The sequence below is a fragment of the Cucurbita pepo genome, chromosome 6 (genome assembly GCF_057944985.1).
Source record: "Cucurbita pepo subsp. pepo isolate OVF chromosome 6, ASM5794498v1, whole genome shotgun sequence".
In the NCBI taxonomy this organism is placed as follows: Eukaryota; Viridiplantae; Streptophyta; class Magnoliopsida; order Cucurbitales; family Cucurbitaceae; genus Cucurbita; species Cucurbita pepo.
Genome location: NC_141803.1, coordinates 406982 through 434639, shown reverse-complemented (window position 1 = coordinate 434639; position 27658 = coordinate 406982). Strand labels below are relative to the sequence as shown.

Sequence of the window (27658 nt, the reverse complement as noted above, 5' to 3'; positions counted from 1 at the left end):
GCGGTAGCATACTAAATTTTATTTACAAATTTGCAATTAAACTACTAAATCTATGCATGTGAAAGTTTTAAGAGTTGAGGACACAAACATTTAGCGTCAACAAAGAGCATTTTGTGTTGACCCGCTCGCTTGCTGCCTCTGCCATTATGATGGGTTAAAAGCTTCACTCCTTCCATATGATCCAACATGTTCATATTTTGGCGGATCAGAACTGGCATGCCCATTTAATGGTATTCACAAGCTGGTTTTTCCTCCAAACTCCCAAACCGGGTCACAATCATAATCTAATTTATCTTTCCGATTCACCACAAATTTGGGAATGGAGTTGTTGCCTTAGTTGAGTCGCCGCATTGTTCGTTAGCTCACTGATTATGGTCTTTACATTTATGAACACTCTCCACCACCAGCAACTCCATATCTGGAATCAGGTTTTTTTTCTTTTCGTTACATTTGAAAGCCCTGAAAATTAGTTTCTTAGTCTTTTGGGAGAGATGGAGATTGGGTCCAATGGGGGATCAGACCAAGACCCACCTCCCAAAATGGAGGAACAAGAAGAGAAACCAAGCAAGAAGATAAGTGTTTCCTTTTTTGGTATGTTTGCTGCTGCTGATGCAATTGATTGTTTGTTGATGCTGTTTGGAAGCTTAGGAGCGTTTGTTCATGGGGCTGCTCTTCCTGTTTTCTTTGTTCTGTTTGGTCGGATCATCGATTCTTTGGGGCATTTTTCCAGACATCCCCATACACTGTCTTCTCGTATTGCTGAAGTACATTGCACCTTCCAATTCTCCAAAACTCTCTTCATTTGTTCATATTTGTTAAAACTCTTCTTTTTGCATTGGCAGAATGCTTTGTTCTTGATCTATCTTGGCCTCATTGTGTTGGCATCAGCATGGATAGGTGATTCAGAATTCCATATCGTTGTTGATTAGAACATGTCTGGAAAAGGGTTGTTGAGATCAAATTACTGAAAAGATTGAATTTACTGGAATCCTTAACTTTGTTTGTAGGTGTGGCTTTCTGGATGCAAACGGGAGAGAGGCAGGCGGCAAGGTTGAGAATGAAGTATCTCAACTCAATTTTGAAGAAAGATATACACTTTTTCGACACGAAGGCCAAAGATTGCAACATAATCTTCCATATCTCAAGTGATATGGTTCTGGTTCAAGATGCCATAGGCGACAAGGTGAACTTTTGTACTTCGGATTGTTTGAGGTTTATTGTTCCAAGTATTGAGTGTCATCCATTTTCTTGTTGCAGATAGGCCATGCTTTGCGTTATTTCTCCCAATTCGTAGTTGGATTTGGCATTGGATTTACATCAGTTTGGAAACTGACGCTTCTGACTTTGGCCATTGTTCCATTGGTAGCCATTGCAGGAGGTGCATACACAATCATCATGTCCACTCTATCTGAAAAAGGTGAAGCTGCCTATGCTCAAGCTGGAAAGACGGCTGAAGAGGTAAACAAACAATTTTCTTATTTCACAGAGCTTTTTGCTTGGAAACCCCTTTTGCAAAGCTTTTTTCTGCCTTTTCCTCAGGTTATTGCACAGATTCGAACAGTGTACGCATATGTAGGAGAAAGTAAAGCCGTGGAGAAATATTCCGAGTCGCTTCAAAATGCATTGAAACATGGGAAGAGGAGTGGCTTTGCTAAAGGAATTGGCGTGGGGTTTACATATAGTCTTCTGTTTTGTGCCTGGGCTTTGCTCCTCTGGTATGCCAGCCTACTCGTCCTCCGCCACGAAACAAATGGAGGGAAAGCTTTTACGACGATCATCAATGTCATCTTCAGTGGATTGTAAGTCCATCTTATCTTGAGGAAGATTTTATGAACATATATAAAACATTAAATTATGCTAAACTAGTTCTTGTGTATACCAATAGTTTAATGTGGTAACAAAGCAGAAGATTTTGGAGTGGGAGGTGTTGTGTTCCTCTTCATGTTTTGATAGCCCAACTTCGATTCCCTAATCATGTCTCTTATCTTTCAGTGCGCTCGGTCAAGCTATGCCGAATCTCGCTGCCATCGCAAAAGGTCGGGTGGCTGCAGCCAACATCTTTAGCATGATTGACTCAGGTTATGAATCGTGGTCGAGGTCGGATAATGAAGTAGCATTGTCAAATGTAGCAGGGAAGATTGAGTTTTCTGAGGTTTCCTTTGCTTATCCCTCCCGACCCCAACTGATTTTTGAGGAGTTAAGCTTCTCAATAAGTGCTGGAAAGACAGTTGCAGTTGTTGGCCCCAGTGGCTCAGGAAAGAGTACCATTGTTTCCATGGTTCAGCGTTTCTACGAACCGTCTTCAGGTTGGTTGAGTCATGAAATATCCTTGGTAGTTCTATGGTCTTGTGTCGGCTCACCGACTGATTATTTGAAGTTTATTAGGTAAGATACTATTGGATGGATATGATCTTAGGTCTCTTGATTTGAAATGGTTGAGAAGGCAAATGGGGTTGGTTAGTCAAGAGCCTGCCTTGTTTAGTACCACAATAGCTGCCAATATTCTTTTTGGTCAAGAACATGCAGCCATGGATGAGATCATTGCAGCTGCTCAAGCTGCTAATGCTCATTCCTTCATTCAAGAACTACCAGATGGTTACTCAACTCCGGTTCGTGTCCTCTAATCTTAATACTCGTTTGAAATTCATTTAATTTGAGAACGACTTACTTCCGGGAGTCGACGTGTAGGTCGGAGAGGGAGGGACGCAGCTTTCAGGTGGGCAAAAGCAGAGGATTGCCCTTGCAAGGGCAGTTTTACGAAATCCAAAAATATTACTTCTAGATGAGGCAACTAGTGCTCTTGATGCAGAATCAGAACTCATTGTTCAGCAGGCACTGGACAGAATCATGTCGAATCGAACGACGATCATCGTTGCACATCGACTTTCCACAATTCAAGATGCCGATACCATCACTGTCCTGAAAAACGGTCAAATTGTTGAGAGTGGAAATCATTCAGAATTGATGTCAAACAATGGTGAGTATGCAGCTCTAGTAAGCTTGCAAGTATCAGACCAAGTGAATGATTGTAGCATAATATCTCCATCTAGGAGTTCCGGGCGTTCTAGTTTTCGAGAATCTTTTAGCTTTCATAACAGTATACAAGATTCCAAGTCATTCAGAGAGACTGAGCTACAATCAGCAAACAAAGATTCAAAAACTTCGAATTCTCCTCCGTCGATATGGGAGCTACTGAAGTTAAACGCACCCGAGTGGCCTTATGCAGTACTAGGATCGATCGGGGCAATTCTTGCAGGCATTCAAGCTCCTTTGTTTGCACTTGGCATAACCCATGTCCTATCTGCATTTTATTCTCCTCATCATTCTCAAATCAAAGAAGAGGTCCGACATGTCGCCTATGTGTTTGTTGGAGTTTCTATTCTCACCATTCCTATATATCTGTTGCAACACTACTTCTATACCTTAATGGGAGAGAGACTAACCGCTCGTGTTCGTTTGCTGTTATTCTCAGGTTTCTTCGTGTTCTTAAACGATATCGCTCGGGATTTTATAGTCACCGATGTTTACGAATTGATTCCTTTTCATCCATTTTGTCTGATGTTTGCCATCAATCAATTGCAGCTATCCTTTCCAACGAAGTTGGTTGGTTTGATTTAGATGAGAACAACACTGGATCCTTGACATCAATCTTGGCATCCGATGCAACGTTAGTAAGAAGTGCTCTGGCTGACCGTATATCGACGATCGTGCAGAATCTAGCGCTCACTGTGGCTGCATTTGTTATTGCCTTTATATTCAGTTGGCGCCTTGCAGCTGTTGTTGCTGCTTCTTTGCCCCTTCTTATTGGAGCTTCAATAACTGAGGTAACTTTTAAAGTTCACCACTAATAACTAGCTGTCTGAGTAACGTCTCAACTCACTGCTAGCATATATTGTCTTCTTTGGGCTTTTCCTTTCGGGCTTCCCCTCAAGGTTTTTAAAACGCGTCTACTAGGGAGAGGTTTCCACACCCTTATAAAAAATGTTACATTTTTCGCCCCAACCGATGTGGGATCTCACCGTCTGTTTTCTGCCAAAGTTGATCCATTTCACATCATATTCTTGCCCCTGAATGATGATTTCTTTCAATGAATCTGCAGCAACTATTTCTCAAGGGCTTCGGAGGAGATTATAGTCGAGCGTATAACCGTGCAACAGCTGTAGCACGCGAAGCCATCGCCAATATACGCACGGTTGCAGCATTTGGTGCTGAAGAAAAGATCTCAAGTCAATTTGCCTTTGAATTAAACAAACCCAATAAGCAGGCCCTTGTGAGAGGCCATATTGCTGGCTTTGGCTATGGCATATCCCAGTTCTTTGCATTCTGTTCCTATGCACTTGGCCTTTGGTATGCATCAACTCTTATCAAACACAAACACTCAAACTTTGGGGACATCATGAAATCTTTCATGGTTTTGATAATCACATCATTAGCAATAGCAGAAACTCTGGCTCTTACACCTGATATTGTAAAAGGCTCTCAAGCATTAGGATCAGTCTTCAATATTCTCCATCGGAGAACCGCCATAGATTCTGACAATCGATCCGCCGAGATGGTAACTAACATCAGGGGCGACATTGAATTCAGAAACGTGAGTTTTAAGTACCCTGCAAGACCAGATATCACAATCTTTGAGGATTTGAATCTAAGGGTATCTGCAGGCAAGAGTCTAGCTGTTGTCGGTCGAAGTGGGTCAGGAAAGAGCACGGTGATAGCATTGGTGATGAGATTCTACAACCCCATGTCGGGAACTATCTCTATCGATGGGCGTGACATTACAAGCTTAAACTTGAGATCATTAAGGATGAAAATTGGGTTGGTTCAACAAGAACCAGCTTTGTTTTCCACAACAGTACATGAGAACATCAAGTATGGGAATCAGGAGGCATCAGAAATTGAAGTAATGAAAGCAGCTAAGGCAGCTAACGCTCATGGCTTCATCAGCCGAATGCCGAATGGCTATGCAACGCACGTTGGCGACCGAGGAGTGCAGCTCTCTGGAGGGCAGAAGCAGAGGGTGGCAATTGCTAGAGCAATACTGAAAGAGCCTTCCATTCTTCTGTTGGATGAAGCAACAAGTGCATTGGATGCAGCCTCTGAGAAGCAGGTGCAGGAGGCTCTTGACAGGCTAATGGAAGGCCGGACAACAATTCTCGTCGCCCACCGGCTTACAACCATCCGCAATGCCAACAGAATCGCCGTGCTCAAGAGTGGCAGAGTGGTTGAGATTGGCAGCCATGATAGCTTACTGAAGAACCCCAACAGTATCTATAAACAGTTGGTGAACTTACAGCAGGAAACGAGTGTGCAATCGCTTGAGTAGTTGGTTTAGCTGTTGCATACGAAATCATCTCCCACGAGCCTGAGATAGCAAAACAGATGGAAAGAGAGAAAACATCTGCACCATGGGTGTGTTTTGTGCTGTAATCTTGTTCTCTCTCACCTACTTGAGTAAATTCTATATTTTGAAGTGAATGCATGAAACTCTTAACATTATATAGCTTCCATTCCAATTCTTATGAACAACATTAACTTTCTTGCTCTCGATTTTTTCGATTCTTCCTCTCGATTTTGAGAGAAGCATAAGCATTTTGTAACCGTCCAAGTCCACCGCTAGCAAATATTGTCCGTTTTGGCCTATTACGAATTGTTGTCGACGTCATAATTTTTATTAAAACGCGTCGTCTAGAGAGAGGTTTCTGCACCATGCATGTTTTGTTCCACTCTCCAATGGATGTGAAATCTCACAATTCACCCTCTTGGGAGCCTACGTCCTTGCTGGCATACTACTTCATTCCACAACCGATGTGGGATCTCACAATCCACCCCCCTTGGGGTCTAGTGTCCTCGTTGACACACCGCTCAATGCTTGACTCTGATACCATTTCTAATAGCCCAAGCTCACCACCACTCATAGATATTGTTTGCTCTGACCCGTTATGTATCACCATATGTGAGATCCATGTCACTCGGAAAGGACAACGAAACATACCTTATAAAGGTGTGATAACCTCTTTTTAGACGATACGTTTTAAAAAATCGTGAGGCTAAAGGCAATACAAGCCAAAGCAGACAATATCGACTAACAGTGAGCTTGTCTATTTCGACTTTTTATTTCTCAAATTTATATTAGCAATCAATATTTAATTTTAACAAATTATTTTCGTATAAAGTTTTACTTTTTTTAATTATAAATTTTAAATAACAAGAAATTGGAAAGGATTACAAAATATATTAGAAAAACATGAAACAATAAATAGATACCAAACTTAATATATAAATATATATATATATAGTTCCAAAGAGGGAGCAGAACTTGGTATTTGGGTAGCGGTTGTAAGGGCTTGGGTGTGTACAAATGGGCTTCGTCCTTATGCATGCAGCGGTGTGGTGTGGTGGGCAACAGCTTGGCGCTATGCGTTTAGCCGTCTGCTTGATTTGGTTCATAATTTTTAAAATTGTAAATGGAAGCCACCAATAATGTTTTACCATTTCATTAAAAAAATAGCTCATTGCTATAATGATGAATGGATGTTTGGGATGTGGGAATAAAGAAATGAAAGCCTCATCAGTCATCGGTCATCAGCCACGCTTTGGCGCCAAATTAGGCAGCCGTACAATCGACCCATCTCAACGACTCCCGGTAATTTAAGGCAACTTTGGGGCCAACTCGCATTAGCTGTCAAAATCATTTTGCTCGCCTCAGAAAGGGGAAGGGCTCAGTCGCCGGCGAGGCTCTGCTGTCTTTCAGCTTTCGATCATCTCCGATAGAGAGAGAGAGAGAGAGAGAGAGAGAGAGTGGATATGTTATCGGTTGCAATTGAAGACGAAGAGAAATGGCTGGCGGAAGGAATCGCTGGAATTCAACACAATGCCTTCTACATGCATCAAGCCGTGGTATCTCCAATCTTTACACTAACTCTTTTTCTTGAATTTCAAAGGTTCAATTCTATTGGACAATCCCTAATCTCTCCGTAGTTATTGACGTTTATCGTCTCAGGACGCGAACAATCTCAGAGAAGCCCTCAAATACTCGGCTCTGATGCTTTCGGAGCTTCGAACTTCGAAGCTTTCACCACATAGATATTACGAACTCTGTAATTCCCCTTTTCTAATGACTAATCATTTGTGTATCGACTGGATCGATTCTTTGAAAGGTGATTTGATTTTTTTCTCTTCTTTTTTTGCTGTGTACATCGTCTTAGATATGCGAGCCTTTGACGAATTGAGGATGTTGGAGATATTTTTTAAGGACGAAAGTAGGCATGGCGTAACGGTCGTCGATCTGTATGAACTCGTGCAACACGCCGGGAATATATTGCCCAGACTGTGAGTGAAAATTGGCTAACGTCCTAAGGCGTCAAACTTAAGCTAATTAGTTATGCATTCTCGTCTTCCTTTATCTTTTGATGGCTGGCTCATTCTATGGCGGAAGAGCCATCTCTATAATGCTGATTCTGTGACGACTGGCTTATTCTGGATAGGAATAGTTTTGCCATGCCCCGTCAACCTCAGTGGATTTTTCATTTTTTATCTTTCTTTTTCTGCATCTAGGTACCTCCTTTGTACGGTTGGCTCAGTCTACATGAAATCTAAGGAGGTCCCGGCGAAGGAGATCCTCAAAGATCTCGTGGAAATGTGTCGTGGAGTTCAACATCCATTACGTGGTCTCTTTCTTAGAAACTATCTAGCACAAGTCAGTAGGGACATATTGCTAGATATTAATTCTGAGTGCGAAGGGTAAGATGATAACTTAATTCGCCTGTTTACCTTTTCTCTTTTAAGGCAGATTTGCATTCTAGAATCCGATTACTTTACTTAAGTTTTCTTGTAATTCTTGTCATTAAAAGTTTGTGACTGAGAACAGCAACAGCTACAAATGTACTTGATAGAAACTAGTTTTTCAATTGTGGATGCGTATTTTTAAAACTTTGAGCTATTACTCCACCTTTTATTCGAATGAATGAATGGACAATCATAATTACTGTGATTGTAAATAAGTAAGCTTATTCTGGAAGATACTATGATTTGTTTATTTCATTGGAAGAAAACATTTCAATTGTCCAGAATGTGATTTTAGTTTATATTGCAAATATGAAATCTGAAAATAATCCAATGTAATTTTGGCTTCCTGCAGCGATGCTGACACTGTCATGGAGGCCGTAGAATTTGTGCTACAAAATTTTACTGAAATGAATAAACTTTGGGTGCGAATTCAGCTTCAGGTTTGTGGAACATTTGAACTTTTATTCGTCTTGTTTGTGTTTGTATGTGCATGACACCAAAGTGCTTGCATGCCATGGAGGTAAAATGATCCATGAGGGCACGATTTTTGGCCATGCAGGTGTTATGGTGTGTGCAAATCATTCCTACACTTTGGCGATCCTGAGTTGAGGCCTTCAATTGCACTTTTTCATCTGCAGGGACCTGCTCGGTTGAGAGAGAAGCAGGAAAAAGAGAGAAGTGAACTTCGTGATCTCGTAATAATTCTGAATATTGTGAGAACTCTGCATACATTACTTCAAGAGATTATCCTTTCTCTTATATTCTGTTCCAGGTTGGAAAGAATCTCCATGTTCTCAGTCAGATAGAGGGTGTGGACCTTGAAATGTACAAGCAGACTGTTCTTCCTAGAGTCTTGGAGCAGGTCTCTAATTTTGTAGTCGACATTGATCTGTCTATTTCTTCCAAGCTTTTCCTGACATAAAAAAGAAAAAGGGTAAATTACAGTACGTCCTGATGACCTGCATTCTTCTTGTTGCATGAACAGGTGGTCAACTGCAAAGATGAGTTATCTCAGTACTATCTGATGGATTGTATTATTCAGGTGTTTCCAGATGAATACCATTTACAGACGCTTGAGACATTGTTGGGTGTTTGCCCGCAGCTTCAGGTGAATAACTTACCTCAGTTTCTGTAAGATTTAATTTATTCTTACTATTATCAACATATTTCTAATGGCTTTTACAACTTGTTGCCATTGATAGGTTATAATATTCGATTTGTGATACAAAAAAGTGGTTGCTTGATGTAGTTGGGCATTTCCCATGTAAATATAATTTTTCCATCATCTCCTTTAGAATTTTTCAAAATAATTAGGGAGTTTCATGACCCCATTTGGGTAATCTGGGTCCCCTAAAGGTTATTTCTTGGTTTATTGGTTAAAGATTATAGTTAATGTTTATTATATCTTACAAAAGAGAAGACCAGTTCATTCTATAATGATACTTTCTTTGTAATCTGATCTAAGTTTTGTGGAAGACTAGTTTTTCTGCTGTCGTTTGGGGTTTCTAGATTGGGAGAAATAACATTATTTTAGGGAGAGGTAGAGATTGAGTGAGGAAGTCTGGGGGGCTAGGTTTAATGCCTCGTTATGAGCATCAGTTAATAGACCCTTTTGCTGGATTGGAGCCCCTTTTTGTAGTTACTTTTAGGCTCCCTTTGCTTTATTTTGGGCTCGTTTTTTTTTTTTTTTTTTTTTGTCGGGCTCTTTTTCTTATGCCCTTGTATTCCTTTCCTCTTTCTTTAATTTTCTCATCAATAAAAGTTCTGTTTCTTACCCAAAAAAAAAATTCATTTATAGGCAACTGTTGACATCAGGATGGTTCTTTCTCAATTAATGGATAGACTATCAAACTATGCTGTTTCCAATGCAGATGTAAGTAATCAATTGTGATGTCTCTTTGTTCTTCTTCTTCCACATTTTTCTGAATTTTGACATATTTCAGGTAATACCTGAATTTCTGCATGTAGAAGCCTTTGCTAAGTTGAGCAATGCTATTGGGAAGGTAAGATTGCTTTCTTGTGAGTTAACTTCAACCATAAGAAGATGGATTTAATTATATTATATAAATCTCAACGATAATCTAAATACCAAAATTGTAAAAATAGCTCAAAACAGTCAAACAGTCATCAGTTTGGTCCAACTCTTAACAAGCTTGCTACTGAGAGTAGGTTTCTCTCTCCCTCTAAAGATAAGATACAATATTACAATTATCATCTGAAGTTTTTGATGCAAGCTTCTGTTTATTTTCAACATGTCTCGTGCATATGCTCTTTATGTTGGAACTGCAAAAGTTTCTCAGCATGAGAATTGACCAGATATAATATTTTTAACAGGTAATAGAAGCACAGGTTGACATGCCTATTGTTGGAGCTATAACATTGTATGTCTCTCTTCTGTCATTTACGCTTCGTGTTCATCCGGATCGGCTTGATTATGTGGACCAAATATTGGTAATCTCCTTTCCTCTCTTCAATGCTGTAATGACCTTAAATAACTTTTTTTTAGACGGTAGACACACTCTTAGGTGACAAGCCTTTTGTGTGCTGTATGCCATGAGGCTATTTGGCTACTGTGCTTTTCATGTAGGAATCCTAATTCTGGCATTTTATAAGACACGTCCCTATCTTCACTTCAATTGTTTTGTTGCTTTTGAACTTCTGAAAGGGAGCATGCGTTAAAAAACTCTCCAGCCAACCAAAGCTTGAAGATACCAGAGCAACAAAACAAATAGTTGTGCTTCTCAGTGCTCCATTAGAGAAATATAATGATATTGTGACAGCTCTTACACTCTCAAATTATCCTCGTGTCATGGACCACCTGGACAATGCCACAAACAAAGTTATGGCCATGGTCATTATTCAAAGTATAATGAAAAATAACTCTTGCATTTCTACTGCTGATAAGGTTTGATTCGCTTCTTTGTATTCTATGATATCAACCTTTCCACTTGTGGATTATATTTATCATATTCTATGACAGGTTGACGTGTTGTTTGAACTAATAAAAGGGCTTATCAAGGACTTGGAAGAAGTTACTGGCGATGAGGTAAATACAAACTTTTTTCCAACGTGCAACTTTTGATTACTATAATCATTTTGTTTTCCTTCTTTCTATAGATGAATGCACTTGTGACTTTTATTGTAATTCCATTATTCGATACTCTTATTGCATCTCCCCCCTCTCTCATACCGGGGCACATGATATCTACATGTGCTATCTGTCTATTGCCTATTGTTTTCTTGCATTATTCTGGAAAAGAGCATACTGATGGGTCAAAAATGGAAATAAAAAGTCCCAGCTAATTGCTTTTCTTGTCTTTATTCTGATAATAGCTTGACGAAGAGGATTTCAAGGAAGAGCAAAATTCTGTTGCCCGCCTCCTACACATGCTACATAACGATGACCCAGTGGAAATGTTAGAGGTAAAATTGTTATTTACATTTTTGCTACTGCTAGTACTAAATAAGACTTCTTGAGAATAAGATAATTACAGTAGCATGCATCATCCGACTATGTTTTCATTATTTATCTCTTACCTTTGAGAATTTAAAATGAACTGTCGTATGCAAATCAATCTTGCAATATTTTTTATGGCCACTCAGTAATTTGGTTTAATTTATTAACACAATTTTTTTTTTCTAAAGGCACATTTTTAGTCTCAGAAATCATAAACCTTTATCTTCTATTCAATATTTCTTTATGTTTGAGAATTCTCAAAATTTTTACTTGGGCCCATGCTAACCTTGTTAATGAGTTCATCTCTTGAATCTCAGATTATCTGTGCCGTGAAGAAGCACATATTGTGTGGAGGACCAAATCGCCTGCCTTTCACTGTTCCTCCCCTGATATTTTCTGCCCTCAATGTATGTTTGTCCTGTTTGATGTGCAAGACAGCTGTGTGTCATGTTTATTCCTGGTGGTTGAAGAATTCTCGTGTAGGAGAATTGACTTTCAAATCTTGGTCAATTATAACCTATAATTTGCTCATGTTTCGAGTCTTGGATTTTGTTGGATTTATCTTTCCTGGACCTTTTTCCTTGTATTCTTAACTAATAATGTTTTTGCCCATTCTTGAATCTCATTTGAAGTTATTTTATTTACCAGCTTCATTATGAAGTACATGTACATAATTTTCTCCCATGTTTGCAGTTAATTAGACGGTTACAAAATCAAAATGGGGATGTGGTAGAAGAAATGCATGATACGCCAAAGAAAATATTTCAGATTTTAAATCAGGTAATTGAGATCCACTGGTTTACATAGGGGGGATGCCGATATCTCTCCTAAGGCTTTAAGTAGTGTTATACTACAAGTCCTCTAATGTTAGATTGTGCAACACTGCATCTCAATATCAAACCAGATAATAGTTAATCTGTCTAACCTCCTTTAATTTATAAATTATATTTCTGGCTCGTAGACCTACACACACTTTGACTCAATCCAGACAATCTAAAAATTCAATGAGATTGGTAAAGCTTGGTCAATATATATAGCCAGAGAAGTTCAGTCTACTAAGCTATGTATAGAATGTTAACAAAATACCTTTGTTGTTATATCTGTGCTGGTTAAAATTGAAATGTTTGTATTTATAACCGGAGGGTTAGTGGTTGTGTGGTCTTCATCTGAGTGAAATCCGTTCGATAAGTCAATTTTAACTGTCAAGATCCAATGGAGTTATATTTTATTATTTTCTCAATCATTTCCTAGTATTTATAAACTCGGCTGCTTCAGAAATAACTTGTGGTACTTCCCTTTTTGGCTCCAGCTTATCGAGGCGCTTTCCTCTGTTCCAGCTCCTGAATTGGCACTAAGGTTATACCTGGAATGTGCTGAGGTACGAAAATCAATGATTTGAAATAGAGATCTCTCTCAATACAGTATTGTGAAATAATGTAAACAACCCTAGATATTGTTTGATCATTTTTAGAATGAGAATCAATTTAAAGTCAAGGTAGAAAATGCAACAATATTAAAAGAGAGAAAATACCGTTAAAGGATCGAAATAGTAGAGGCCTGAGGACAAGGGAATAAGGAACGTCACATTCTTCTTATTTTGGGTTGAGAAATCACTAATCTAATGAAGAAAACATCTATGATAGGAATGAGGACGACATTTTTTATTTTTATGTTTCCAATCCTAATTAGCGAATGGGCCTCAGAAACTGTTCTCTTGATAAGCAAAATTTCGTCCATGGTGGGACATTATGCTTTATTGCCGAAATAGAAAGAAAGAATTCTGCAACAATTTTTTTTTTTTGGTTCCTGCTTTACACCATACTAGTCTGTAGTTAGTTGTTTACATAGATATACAACCCCAAATCACATCATTCTAGTGGTATACTAGACCAAATCATATCATTCTGATGATCTGAATCACCATATCTAAGGATCTTATCTCTGTAGATGTTAGAGTTTTCTTCTAACTTCTATTCATTCTCCTCTATTATTCAGGCAGCTAATGACTGTGACCTTGAACCTGTTGCGTACGAATTCTTTACTCAAGCATTTATAATCTATGAGGAAGATATTTCGGTAAATATCAATGTCTTTTTTATAATACAGACTCCGCAGCACAAGAGCTGTTTTTCTGATCTGGCTTTACATACAAGTTCTCTTTACTTCCACTTCAGTACTCGTAAAAAAATGCAGTTTGTTTGATTTCTTCCCCTTTTGAAAGTAAAGATTTGATGCAGTTTGCTTCATTTTCTTTCCGTCTGTTGCATAATTGACTTTGAATCTAGGATTCTAAGGCTCAAGTGACTGCAATACACCTTATTATTGGGACTCTGCAGAGGATGAATGTGTTTGGCATTGAGAACAGAGATACTTTGACACACAAAGCTACTGGGGTAAATATACATTTACATTACTCAATCTCGTGCCTTTACAAATGTCATGGTCTATATCCTGAAGTGTTCTTCTGTCTTTTGCCAGTATTCTGCGAAGCTTCTAAAGAAACCAGATCAGTGTAGGGCTGTTTATGCATGCTCGCATCTCTTTTGGGTTGATGATCCAGAAGGCATTAAGGATGGAGAGAGGTTATTCCCTTATGCTTGCTTGACCGTTTTACTTTTGGCATGTTTGACTTTTAGGTTGCTTAGTTGTCTTGGAAGAAATAATCAGATTTCCCCCCCGTAAACAGAGTTCTTCTTTGCCTAAAACGTGCCCTACGAATTGCAAATGCTGCTCAACAGATGGCTACTGTTACACGGGGCAGCAGTGGACCCGTCACACTTTTTGTTGAAATACTGAACAAGTTAGTATCTGAAATTTTACCTCCTTTTTATAGTTAAGGACAAAACATAATATGTCAAACACAATTCTTTCCCTTGACTAGAATACTAACGGCTGCTCTTATCCATCATTTATACTATCTTACCTTTTAAAAGAACTCTTTCAATAATACCACTAGTTGACCCATATCCAAATGATTGAATAGTGCCTCAAAACTGACCGTTGAAATTAAATGAGCATTTAAGAATTAAATTTGATTACCGAAGTTGTAAATTCTTTTGTATACAAATATACAGAATTTTAAATTTAAATGACAACTCGAGAGCTTATTTTGTTTATACAAAGAGTTCTCTAATTCCTTTTGATTTTTTTAAATCAAACTATTTGTAAAGTTGTTTATAATTTCCTTGACCAGTTCCTTATTCTTCCTTTTCCGACGTTCTTTCCTATCCAAAAATGTTTGATGATGATTCACTAGCGTACATAGTGGTTTTAAGTTCTCATTCAAGGGATAACATGCTACGGGGGAATCTGTTCCTTAGAAAAATCAGATATGCTCATTCATATTCTGTATAGACACTACTCTGGGCAATACCTGGCAGTGAATTGAAGTATAATGCTTCTGTCTTTTGTCAGACATACAGAATTCCAGTAACTATGTAATTTTATGTTTAGTGACATGTGTTATAACCAAATTGTGAGATATAGTTTTGTTTTAAAAATGCGCTAACCGTTACAAAAAAGGAACAATTTTGATATGAACAGTATGGTTACTTTCTAATGGACAAATACTTGTATTTGAATATGTATGCTTATGCGGTTCAGGTACCTCTACTATTTCGAGAAAGGAAACCAGCAGATTACAACCGCTGCAATTCAAGGGTTGATTGAATTAATAACAACTGAATTGCAGAGCGACCCCCCGAGCGCCAGTCCTTCTTCAGATGCATTCTTTACCAGCACACTTCGCTACATTCAGTTCCAGAAACAGAAAGGTGGTGTGATGGGTGAAAGATATGATTCCATCAAGGTTTGATTTAATCACCAAAAATGTTTGAAATCTTTGATTGCCGTCTTAAAGCTATTTGTTCTGGGTTTCGGTCTGCTTATATAGCTTTTAGTATTGAAGGAAATTCTGTGTTTGTTATTCTATACGCAGCCCCTTGTATATTTAATCTTTTTTGTTTCTAACGTAGTTGGAAGGGTAAGGGGAGTTTGTCTCATTTGTGACTTAAGAGTGCGAAATATCAGTCCCCCCCCAACAAAATATGCCTGATGTTCATCACTTGCGTGAGCTTGTTTTTGAATCCTTTAGTTCCTAAGCTTTTAAAAAACCTCTTAATCTCTTAATCTAAACTTTTAAGTTTGTATTGAGAAGTCTAACTTTTTATTTTTATGTTGTATAGATTCTCGACAAATATAAATTTTATGTTTAATAAACTATAAATTTTTATTTTTATTCTTTATCTATTAGTGAAGTAAAATTTGAAGTCTTTAAATATGATTGTCGGTATGAACTATTGAGGGACTGTTGAGTGTGTTCGATATTTGTTTTATTAAAATTTTAAAAGTTTATTATTTTAGTATCTAAATTCTTAAATCCTTTGCAATAATCCTCATTTATAAATTTTAAAAATTAGTCATTTATTATTATTGTTAAAATTATTTAATTTGATGATATCAAATGCCCATGTTTAGTTTGATAGGGTCACCGAAAGCACCACTAAGACCCCTAATTTCGATGTTTTTAATAATAAATTGTAAAATCGATTAATCTTTGGAGAAAAAAGCTAAATTTTTTGGCTGTTAGCTAAGCTTGAGCTGAGAATAATTATTAAAACACTTAAGCTCGACAACTTTCAGGTCAAAATCTATTTTTTCTATAAAATTTAATAATTTAATTCCACTTTTCTAATGTATATTTTAAATGATTTTAATTAATTAAAGCAAGTTAATATATAAAATACATCTTTTTTATATTGAAATTTATATTAATTTGAATTTAGTTCTTCAACCTGTGGATTAGATTAGAGATTTGAACATTTTAGATTTAGTCAATATATACAATATCTTAATTGGTTAGATACACATTTAGCCACAGTATTATAAATTATAATTGTATATATTATATGCATATGAAATAGTTACTATTATTGCTATTATAAACTAGTAATTAACTATATATTGTCTTTAACATCACGCAAACAACAATTAAATCTTTTTTTAAAAAAAGTCCTCTGTAAATTTAAGAAAAAATACCCACACTTATTATTAAAAATAAATCCTGTTGCAACAATATCATTTTTAAAAATTAACATTCGGTTGAAAATGGAATTTAAAAAAGAAAGGTAAGAAGTGAATATTTTGGAGACTTTGAGTAATACATTGTACAATTGGTCAATTATATAAATTAGAATTATTTATTTAGAAGGACTTATAAATTTATTAATTTACTCGAAGCACACATGACGTGGCTTAGGGCAAAAGACCGCGAATGTTTCGGAATCCTTCCTTGAAAAGAGAAAAATAATAAAACCCATTAAAATAAAAAAGAAAATTACTAATATATTAAAGTTCTGGGAGTAGTCTTACCGGTAAGGGCGAAAAGAAATTTCGAGAACCTGATCAGCGCAGAATCCAAATCTCTCATTCGGAGCTTCATCGGAACTTTTCTCATCGGCACCGACGATGCAGAACGGAGATTACGGTACAGCTCCGTATTTCCAATACCAAAATTTTCAAAACCTTACCCTTAATCCTAGCCCTAATCCAGTTCCGATTCCCCCCGATCGCAACCAGAGCGCTTATGCCTCGGCGCCGCCCTTCTCCACCAATTATGGTGCCTCCGATTACCCTGGCTATGCCCCTTATTATCCCCCCTATTCCCAGAATCCCGATCCCCTCCCTGCCTCTCCGACTGCGCCTCTTTTCAACTCTCCCTCATCCAATTCTAGTCCCCAGACATTCAATCCCACTCCTCAATCACCCGCTTTCCCTCCATTTGAGTCTCATGTGCCTTATCAACCTCCTTCTCAGTCGCAATCGTATCACTCAACCTACGATCAGCATCAGGCGGCTCCCAATTGTGCTCCCCCTCCACCGTCCTCAATTCCCATGAATCAGAGCTCTAATTCTACCCCTACTGCTAATTCTCCGTTCTCATCCATGTATTCGGCTCCCTTTGGCTCTTTGGCACCCCCGTCGTATGAAAATCCATATGAAAGTTCGGTTAAATTTGATCAGGGAGGCGGATATGCTGATGATAGATATGGAGGTTACGGTCGAAGTCGGTCTGATTTTGGTTCGGAGTTGTACGGAAAGCGGCCGGAGGACGCGGCACCGCGCTTCGACTCTGGCTATGATGACGGTTATGGCGATGGAGTCTATGCTTACCAAGGTGGCAAAGTTGAGCCTTATGGTGCTCGTGGTACGGCTTCTAAGTCTTCGACGTGGTCTGCCGCGACGCCTGCTTTTGACGATTATGGGAGGCCGATAAATATTCCTCCGAAAAAAGATCCTCCGGCGAGTTCACTGAAAGTAGTTAGGGCGATCCCTAAGGTGGAAGCTCAAGAAGACGTCAAAAATTGGGTGCAGAAGTTCCGGGTGAAGCTCTTGGCTGAAAGTGGAGGTCAGAGCACCATGGATGTACTTTGTCAGGTATTTCATGCTGTCACAGGACAATTTTGTTGTTGTAGATATTGTCATTTATTTAATTGTCTCGTATTGTGCCTGGTCTGTAGTGGCATGTTTTTTCTCTCCTTAAGGGACAGGCTCTTTAGGCAAACTGCGGAAGATAGGTGTACATGGAATCACGAAGGCGGCTGGTTTTTATTAAAAAAAAAAAAAAAAAAAAAAAAGGAGAAAAACCCCCATGAAAATTGTCCTTGTTCTTCTGTTACCTTCTCATCGTTTTTTGTTATCACTTTATATTTTCTTTGCTCCAACATAGTTTAATTGTCATTAAGTTATTTTAGCACAACAATAGGACTTGGTTATTTACTCTCTTTTGTAATCATTTCCAGGTTGGTCTAGATGGCATTCGTATGCTTGATCCGAATTCTAGTCGAACGTTAAGGATATATCCTCTTGAGACCATCACTAGATGTGAAGTAAGTGGGGATGCTAGATTATTTATGGTTTCCTTGGAATTCTCTACCATGGACTTATTATATGGTTTGTTATCTTTTATTTATGTTTGTAAGGTGTATGATTCTTCTACCCTGGCTTTCTGGTCCAAGAGCTCTGTGGATATTGAGCCACGGCGTATTAGATTACAGTCAAACAAGTACACCACCAACACGCTTCTGGACACGGTGACTGCTGCAACTGTACAGGTTATAATCCCTACCTGTTTTCCTTGGTCTTTAACTTAAGAAAATGATTTGAAGTTTATTTAGTGTTTTTTAACCCTCTTGTTATTTCAAGATAAACATTTAACCATTTGCATTAGAAGCATTCTCTTTAGATCTCCTACCCCTGCTAATCTATGCATTTGTGATTTCAAGACATTTTTGAGCTGTAAGGAATTGCCTTAGCCATACCCCTTTGGTGTATAAGTGTATTTGCGAATAGTTATCACTTATCATGGTATGATGGATGAGTGTTCTAGTTTATCTTTTAGATCCTTTCATTCTGTGGCTATAAAAAGTCTCAAGGCAACCTTCTGTTTAATACCAGTACAGTGTGCACATATCATAGATACACACCGATCAGTCTGTATAACAGCCCAAGCCCACTGCTAGCGAATATTGTCTTCTTTGTGCTTTCCCTTTCGGGCTTCCCCTCAAGGTTTTTAAAACACGTCTACTAGGGAGAAGTTCCTACACCCTTATAAAGAATGTTTCGTTCTCCTCCCCAACCGATGTGGGATCTCACAATCTACTCCTCTTTAGGGCCTAGCATCCTCGTTGGCACTCGTTCCCTTCTCTAATCGATGTGGGACTTCCAATCCACCTCCCTTCTAGGCCCAGCGTTCTTGCTAGCACACCGCCTTGTGTCCACCCCCTTTCGGGGTTCAGCCTCTTCGCTGGCACATCGCGCGGTGTCTGGCTCTGATACTAAATGTAACAACCCAAGCTCACTGTTAGCAGATATTTTCCTCTTTGAACTTTCTCTTTTAGTCATCCCCTTAAGGTTTTCAAAACGTGTTTGCTAGGGAGAGTTTTCCACACTCTTATAAAAAATGTTTTGTTCTCCTCCCCCAAACAAGGTATGATCTCAGTCTGAGTCTTAGATTCTTGATGCACAATAATGTTGACTTCTTTTCATTGAGATTGGGTACTTTTACTGTCTGTTATTAGCTAGTTATTCTAGATATTAGTAGTTGTAACTTGATATGATTCTTTTATTTATTTATTTATTATTTTTTTTTTAAAAAAAAAAATACAGTTTAAGGAAATGGGTGGAAGAAGTAGGCCTTCTGAATCTTTTAAGGCGCCTGAGCAGCCTACAGAGAAGAAGAAAGGGTTGGTTGATTGGGTGAACCTGATAAAGCCAGGCAACGAGGAGAAAGATCATTGGGTATCTTGACAGAGTTGTCATTAATTATCAGCTTGTTGATTTTAAGATTGTCTGAGGGTATATGCATTTACATTGCCTTTTCTGTTTCCGTTTCTAGGTACCTGATGAAGCAGTCACGAAGTGTACAGCCTGTGGGTCGGACTTTGGGGCTTTTGTCCGAAGGGTAAACTTTTTTTTCTAATAATTATAGAATATGGTTCATTAAACTGCCTTTTTTTAAATGGATCTCAGTGTTTCAACTTTTTTCTCAGCATCACTGCAGAAATTGTGGAGACATCTTCTGTGATAAATGTACGCAAGGTAGAACAGCTCTGACTGCTGAGGAGAATGCTCCTCAAGTTCGAGTTTGTGACAGATGCATGGTACGTTATGCATAACTTTGATTTATTTGGTATTATTATTATTATTATTATTAAGAAAAACTTGTATAGAAATTTGTTGATTTTTAATACCATATATCCATTAAATATGTTTCTAAGAAAAACTTCTGTTGAATTTATTTTTTCCCTCCTTGACAACTAAAACGTTATTATTATTCTTCCCGCCCGGGCTTATTGGGAAGTGTGGATGATGCGGGTTTATGTATTGGATTAGCTGGTGATCAATTAGCAAGCAGGCATTAGTGTGTTGGCTCTTAACATGTCTTTTCTTCTTGTTTTCAGGCGGAAGTGACTCAGAGGCTCGCTAATGCCAAGGATCTGACTAGTAATCCTGTAGGGTTGCATAGCCATGAGGATCTTGCCAAAAAACTTAAGGTATTGCTTATTGAGCATTGTGATTTCTGTAGTTGAACGCCCTTTCCTAGAGATATTCATCAATAAAAGAAAAAAATTATATCTTTTTTATTGCATCAATCTAATTTTAATTTACTTTTGTGTTGTCGTAGGATGAAATGGAGAGAAACCGTAGGTCATCAGGTAATTTGTTGTTCGGGAATCAATAATTTAAATACGCTGCTAGCTAGATGCTCCTCTATTAACATTTGGGGTTGTTATTGTTTTAAGTGTTTTTTTTTTTTTTTTTCTTATATAGGAGAATAAGCACTAATGTTATTGTCACTTCCATGAAATGCCACAGGATCCAAGTCTGATGGATCTGGGAAACGTATGAAGGAAGTTGCATGTCCTACTTGTACTGTGCACTTACAGGTTTGATATCTTCTTTTTTTGGTTTACGCTTATAAATTGATTTATTTAGAGTGCTTAGAAAAGTGTTTTGTTAAGGAGTTAGTTATAGTTAGGGGATTCCAAATAATGTTGTATTCAAGTGTGGTGGAGATTGTGATTGCCATGAAATCTTGATCAACCCACGTTCCCTTTAAGGCTTGAAGAAAATTAGTTGATGTGGAGCATGTTATGGAGTAGTGCAGTAATGATAAATTTATGTGTATACGAACCCATTACAGGTGCAGGTTCCAAGCTCAGGTTCCGAGACCATTGAGTGTGGGGTTTGCCAGCATCCATTCCTTGTCAGCGCTCACTGACCTCCACCGTTCGTTTAGGGATGTGGTTTGGGGTAGAGTGGCTTCTTCATTATCATATTTTCCTAATAATTGGGCTTCTCTCTGTCTCTCTCTCTGAAGGCCTTGAGCCTCTATAATTTGATGTCAGTTGTGATTCCATACTATTGTTTTGTAAATGGAGTTTGTCTTTGTGAAACACACGGCTATTTTATATTATGTACAAAGTAAGTTTAGGCCCTTCTTTCCAATTCTTAGCTCATCTTCCTTTTAACACTACTATTTGTATCCAATCCATCAATGCTGTGGTACTTTTATTTTGGTCGCATAATCCTTCATTCTTGTCCATAATTATGTGATTGATTAATTATGATTATCAATTTTTAGTATATGTTGAATATATATATTTAAATGAAATGGGGTGGGGATGGGGCAAGGTGGAGATATGATAATGAAAATATAATCAGACTTAGGGAAGAAATGTTCTACCCTCACTCCCTCATTCATCGTTAATTGTAAATTATAGTTTATATAAAGTGATTGGTTGAACGGGTTCGAAATCTTTTTTATTTTATTAATTAAATTATATTTTGAGTTTAAATTTAGAATTTGAAATTGTTTTAAAAATATATTTTACTTTAAATAAAGAACAAAAATTGGTGTAAAAGTATGAACAATTATATTGAAAATTTAGTATTTATTTCTCCTTTTGAAATAGCTTACCTAATGAACTTTTATTTTCTATAATTTAACCTCTTTTCTTCCATCCCATTTTTCCCGCTGTTTTCTCAACTTCCTTGTTCTACGGAGCGCAGAGCTTTCTTTGTGGATCTCAAAGAACGGTAGGGAGGAAGTTTAAATATGAAGATTGCCGACGAAACGGATGAGGAGAACGACGAGATTATGATGAATGAGAACGACGAGATTATGATGAATGAGAACGACGAAATCCTCATCCCAAACGTCAGAGTTAAATCTTATGAAACGTCACTGAATCCTGTATTAGGCACATCGAGTTCGCAAATTTAATCGTCCTGGTAAATTCTTCTTTTTCCTCTCCGAATTTAGAGGTAGGAATTGCGAGAAAGTTTAGTTTCAATTTTTCCTAATTTTTCCCCTGTTTGATAAACAAGTGAAGAAAACTTTGAAAATCTGAAGAGAATAGAAGCTCGGAAAAGAACAGAATCGATACGGACATGGCTATTAGATTACAGGATCATCAACAGTCTAAACATGATGTTATACAGGGGCTGATACTCTTAGGATATTTGTTACTGAGTCCATTTGCTTGAATCTTCCATCTATAGTCCACAGTCCCCGTAGCCAAAAAATGGGAGTCTTAAATACAGTCTTGTTCATGATCATTTTATCACTCACTCAACTCCATCGGACAATCTTAGTATTTATTCCTATTCACGGTTCCTTCAACCATCAATTTTGATTATTATTAGTTTTCTTCTAAAGATGAAGGCCGTTCAAGCAAGCAAGTTAGACATCTAAAACATCATCAACTTCGTTTATTCAGAAGGCAACATAGTTCAGACTGAAACAGATGACTTTGAGTACTACACGACAACTTTCGAGCTGGTTAATTGCAATTAGTTCTCTAATCTTCTGACTTACTACTCTCACTGGTTACGACAAATGGACTCCGGACTCGATGTTTTCCATTGCTCCAAGTTATTGAACCAAAGGCTTCTTTCTTCAGTGTGGACACAGTTGAGGTGAACACCACTTTGTAACTCTGCTTCTGATTGTTCTTTGAAAATTCCAATTTCTCTGGAATCACCTTGACATCTACTTCCCCAGGTGCGTCCACACTGACTTTGTAAACTGTTGCACCATCACCACCAACATTTGTAACTGTTCTCACTATTTTCTTGCTTTCGCTGCCTTTCAATTCGGACACTGCTATTGTTGGGTAGTTCATGTTGGATATGTAGTCTGCATTAGAATCCTTGGGGCAATCAAACCCATCAGGAACAGTATTTGAGATGCTCTTTATGGTGGACCGGTTATAGCCTCGGCCACAAAGGTAGATTAAGTAGTCAGTTGTACTAGTTTCATAGACTAGTCCTGGTTTTAATGCTCCGGTGGTTGATATCTCTCCTGCCCCATAATCATAAGGTGTAGCTACTGATCCCGTATCCAAAGTCATCGGCGATTCCAAGTTATTCGTTTGGATTGCTGTGAAGTTTTCGTGAGAAAATTGCTCATCAGTAAACATGTTCAGTTCAACAAAAAATTTAGTGAGGTCAATTCCTTGCCTGTTGTCATGATGGCCGACTTGATTGCTGAGGGACTCCATGTGGGGTTTTTAGATTTTACCATGGCCACTACGCCGGAGACATGCGGGCAGGACATTGAAGTTCCTGAGATCACATTGAAGAGCGGCGAATTTTCTGGTTGTGGAGTAGAATTTGTGTCATTTCCAAGCCAGGCTGCAAGAATGTTCACTCCTGGTGCTGATATGTCCGGCTGCATCACAGTTAAATCTAAAATTTAGATTGAAATTTTGTTGATGAAGGGCAAATATATAATCTTTCCCCTCATCCTTCCTTCTTCCCTTTGATGCCTGCCTTACCTTGATCATGTTTAATACTGCGGGATTGGGCCCTCTGGATGAAAAGTATGCTATAGCGGGCGCTGGCTTATAGTTTATTACGGTCAAGGTGGGCAGGATTGTAGCAACTGGGTTCCTTCAGAAAGTATCAAACTCGGTTAGGCCATTGAAGACCACGAAGTTCAAGTTTTGTATCCAGGATGATTAAACAGAGGATGGTTTGAGCTTTTACCTGCTTGAGTGAACATAGGCAAGGACCTCATCGCCATCCTTTGAGCTAATAGCGGTGATGGGAGAAGTAAATTTCTCTGCCACTAGCTTTGTTTGGTCATCAATCAGAACTACCCCGACCCCTCCAAGGCTCTCCACTGTTTCAGCCTGACCTTGCCAATAGGAACCGCCTCCTTCCTCACTGCTCTCACAAATAACTATCTTCCCCTTCACAAGAGCTTCGTCCATGGAGCCTTCAGAACAAATCCTAAACAGAGACACAACAGCCAGAGGACTCATCAGAGAGCTTAATGAGGAATCTTATTAGCCAGCAGCAGCATCATATAATGTCTCATCTCTTACATACCTCGCACTGTCTTCACTGCTACTCGATTTGTTGGCCGATTTGCCATGTATCAGTGGGTATACAGGAGAGTTTTCAAGAGCAGAGAAATTTATACCTTCTCCCTGAATTATATTTCATTGGGTCAGTTTATTTGAGATAACTTAACGCGGTGAAGGAATTTAAATTACCTTGATCACTTTTTTGTTGCCCAGCACAACATCAGACTCAAAATCCCTATCAATGGTGGAGGCAGCCACTGTTAGAATCCACGGCGCGTCGTTCACCACAGATCCCGGAGTGGGGCCGTCGTTTCCAGCAGAGCAGACAACTGTAATCCCCTTCTCAACTGCATGAAAGGCTCCGATGGCAATGGGGTCGGTCGTCAATTCCGGTTTGTAGTAGTAGGGCGCACCGAGAGATAAGGATAATGCATCGACCCCATCGTTAATGGCATCATCAAACGCTGCCAGGATTGACGATCCATGACAACCATCAGCCATACAGACTCTATACATGGCGATCCTTGAGCCGGGGGAGCCGCCCTTGGCCGTCCCGGCTGCGAGGCCATAGTAGGATGCATTAGCCACGGCACTGCCGGCCGCTGTTGAAGCCACGTGGGTTCCATGTCCAGCTCCGTCTCGAGGTGAGTGGAACCTTATCCCGTCGCTCTCAGAACTTTCGTAAAATCTTGCTCCAATGATTTTTCTGACCCGACAAAACATGTCAAACACACACACACGATAGTTCCATGATTTTTGATTCACTAACAGCTTCCATCTTTAAATTTTAAATAGTTATGGATTTTTAGCAACACTTACCTGTTACAGTTGGAGGAAGTGAAGTCATCGCCAGCCATGCACGTGCCTTTCCACCTCGACGGTATCGGAGGCATACCCTCGTCTCTAAAACTCTCGGATTCCGGCCAGATACCTAAATTTTCCGGCGAGTTGTTAGAACCGTGGCAACTTGTTATACGGTGCAGTGCAGAGAATTAATGGTTGATATATTGTCACATATTTAGTTACCGGTGTCCAAGATGCCGATAATGGTATCGGACGGCTGAGAGGAAGAGGTCGGGGGATCTGCCTTGGGAGCGCTGTCGATTTTGACGCTTGTCTGACTGACCAAGAAATCCCATGAATGAGTTGTGTGGAGCTTCAGTATTGGATCTGGGAAGACCGAAATAACTCCAGGCCTTTGTCTCATGGCATGGGCTTCCTGCTCTGACAGACGAGCTGCGAATCCTGTGAAACCATGTTTATAAGTCCGTACCACTGCGTTTCCATTCCTACGTACCACACAAGAAACAGGGCATAATATGTGTGAGATTTTGAATTTGCTTTTTCAAGAAATTGGGATGTTTATTAAGCTTTACCGCCTGTTGACAGAGGTAAGAAGGCGAAGGAAGTCAGTCCTGGACGCGGATCCCATGTAGACGATATAAACGCCATTGTTCCCAGCTGCAGCAGCAGCAGCAGCTATTTTAGCATTTTCAGAATGAAGCAAGAAGATGACACAAACCAAAAGGAAGAGCCAAGAAGAAATGGTTTGCATGGCGGGTTGGCTTCTGTTTTGAAATGGGTAATTAGTTCCTTGGATTTCAAAGCTGTTCTGCTCGCTGAGTGCTAATTTATATGTTCTTGCAGATGGAAACTGGTGGTCGAGAAGAATGGAAAGTCATGATGAGTTGGTGGGTTTCACTGATGAGAGCACGCGCACTGCCGAAATGTCGAGCTTTTTTCCTATCCACACGTAGTGCGCCATGGTTAAAATGGTGGCGGACTGATGACAGTGGCGATGGTGGAGATTTGGCGATCACAGGTAAGATTTTTCCTTTTTTTTATATGCATATTAGAATGGATGAATGAAGGGCATAGAGGATGCTTGTTATTATTTTGGTAACAAATTATAGAACCCAATCAAGTTCATTGCCGTCTTAATTTTGTTGGGTCACTTGAAAATCAAGATTGTGAAGAATTTTGATGGCTTGTTTTAGGGATTCATGCCGAATTGATGTTCGTAAATGACGGTGGAGGTTGAGTGTTGTTATAAACTCATACAAATATATATATATATCTATTTGATATATTTTAAAATGTTACCCTTGTCGGAACCCGTCGTTCATGTGTTGATCATCAGCACACGATAAAACATAAAACGATAAGTCTATTACACACCACAATGGGTTATTTAAATATAAAACTCTTCACCTTCCTTATCTTCCCAGTTTCCACCATGATATGCATACTTATCGAATAGAATCGTTTTTTTTTTTTCGTTAAGTTTAGTAAATTTAATGTTTTGAAATATTAAATAATAATTTTGATGATGAGGTGTGATAGAAGAAGAGAGTTTTGGATTTGGATTTGGTACGCCACTACAACCCATTCACGTACTTCATTATTTTTTTTTTATTTTTTTTTTGGCTAATATTGTTAATTCTCCACTTTCAATATCCAACATTTCTTCTAACTTCTTTGATTTTTTTTTTTTGGCTAATATTGTTAATTCTCCACTTTCAATATCCAACATTTCTTCTAACTTCTTTGCCACAGTTAAATGATGGACTGATCGGATCGGGCAATGATTGTGTACACCAATTTCTTGTTTGTGCTCTGCAATATTGGACTCTTAACCTCTTTAGTTTTTTTTTAGTAAGTTGTCAATGAACTACTGTCTAAATAGCCCCTTAAGAAATGCAAATCAAACCGTCTAAATTTAAACAAAGACTTCATGGCCTTTCAGGTTTAGGGACAAATAAGAGGAGAAGAAAGTGAGTAACCTCATAAAAAGATTTGGTAAAGGCGACAAAGACACTCACTAGAAGCCATTTTTGTGAGTGTTCTAACCTGAAGATTCCCAACCTAAACCTTCTTCCCTTCTTTCACGATTGGAATAATAAATAAACATTTTTCGTATCCCAAAAACTAGCCTCTTAAAACTACCAAAATGAGCATGACAACAAATAGCATGACGCATGGAAGAAGAGAGAATTAGCAGTCAGACCCAGACGCTATGTAAGTAATGTATATTATCCTATCCTAACCAGCGAGCACTTGAACCATTGGAAGAACAAAATTATGATATTTCCACACAGTAGCTAAAAGAGATTTGTTTTTCTTCTTCTTCTTCTTCAAGTATATAACTGTAGCTGTACATAAATATGACTCGCTTAAAGGACCTCTTTTTTCTTCCATTTTGTTGAGGAAACCGCACAAATGACAAAATTGTTTGGTTAGAAAGTACTATGATAGCTATGGATAAATTCCCTAGAGCTAACATCACAACTATTTATCATCTATTTACATCGTTTCTTATTCAAAAATGAACCCACTTACGTATATCTGACTAGAGAAATAGTGGCAGATAAATAAAGAAAGGGTGAGGAGCAAATAACAAACAAATAATAGAGAAATAAAGAAAGGATAACTAAACTCATACCAATTTTAAATCTACCTTTAACAAGAGGTAGCCTCCAAACGTAAGTCCCACCAAAGTTGTTTCTTCTTTCCAAGAGCAAATAGATTGCATTGTATCAAT

The 27658-nt window shown here is 38.5% G+C and overlaps 4 protein-coding genes across 5 annotated transcripts; 3 read left to right on the top strand and 1 right to left on the bottom strand.

Annotated features, from left to right (window-relative positions):
- Positions 1-175: 175 nt before the first annotated feature.
- On the top strand, positions 176-5496 carry LOC111796905 (ABC transporter B family member 13). The gene is made up of 10 exons (XM_023679703.2): positions 176-764; positions 843-897; positions 1008-1183; positions 1258-1458; positions 1540-1799; positions 1993-2306; positions 2386-2609; positions 2689-3472; positions 3583-3824; positions 4100-5496. Exons 1-10 carry the CDS (start codon positions 492-494, stop codon positions 5321-5323), a joined length of 3753 nt encoding a protein of 1250 aa, XP_023535471.2. The 5' UTR covers positions 176-491; the 3' UTR covers positions 5324-5496.
- A 1047-nt stretch (positions 5497-6543) lies between these two features.
- Positions 6544-15243, top strand: LOC111796907 (vacuolar protein sorting-associated protein 35B). Of its 2 annotated transcripts, none has more exons than XM_023679706.2 (22): positions 6544-6897; positions 6979-7097; positions 7206-7329; positions 7555-7740; positions 8138-8225; positions 8424-8480; positions 8558-8647; positions 8771-8893; positions 9584-9658; positions 9729-9788; positions 10120-10236; positions 10451-10690; positions 10766-10831; positions 11119-11208; positions 11560-11649; positions 11936-12022; positions 12552-12620; positions 13238-13318; positions 13528-13635; positions 13721-13824; positions 13929-14042; positions 14846-15243. In XM_023679706.2, the coding sequence occupies exons 2-22, from the start codon at positions 7043-7045 to the stop codon at positions 15054-15056; spliced, it is 2235 nt and encodes a 744-aa protein (XP_023535474.2). In that variant the 5' UTR covers positions 6544-6897; positions 6979-7042; the 3' UTR covers positions 15057-15243. The 2 variants fall into 2 exon arrangements, with proteins under 2 accessions (XP_023535474.2, XP_023535473.2); XM_023679705.2 differs by having other exon boundaries at positions 6545-6897; positions 7001-7097.
- Positions 15244-16592: 1349 nt separating this feature from the next.
- On the top strand, positions 16593-21250 carry LOC111796908 (protein FREE1). Its single transcript, XM_023679707.2, has 10 exons — positions 16593-17677; positions 18043-18129; positions 18223-18354; positions 19409-19540; positions 19638-19703; positions 19792-19902; positions 20203-20295; positions 20427-20457; positions 20618-20688; positions 20946-21250. The coding sequence occupies exons 1-10, from the start codon at positions 16709-16711 to the stop codon at positions 21021-21023; spliced, it is 1770 nt and encodes a 589-aa protein (XP_023535475.1). The 5' UTR covers positions 16593-16708; the 3' UTR covers positions 21024-21250.
- Positions 21251-22487: 1237 nt separating this feature from the next.
- Positions 22488-25828, bottom strand: ATSBT5.2 (Subtilisin-like serine endopeptidase family protein). The gene is made up of 9 exons (XM_023679702.2): positions 25494-25828; positions 25144-25406; positions 24937-25048; positions 24307-24823; positions 24140-24240; positions 23795-24040; positions 23584-23698; positions 23267-23477; positions 22488-23186 (listed from the first exon to the last, which is right to left on the bottom strand). The coding sequence occupies exons 1-9, from the start codon at positions 25670-25672 to the stop codon at positions 22606-22608; spliced, it is 2325 nt and encodes a 774-aa protein (XP_023535470.2). The 5' UTR covers positions 25673-25828; the 3' UTR covers positions 22488-22605.
- Positions 25829-27658: the final 1830 nt, after the last annotated feature.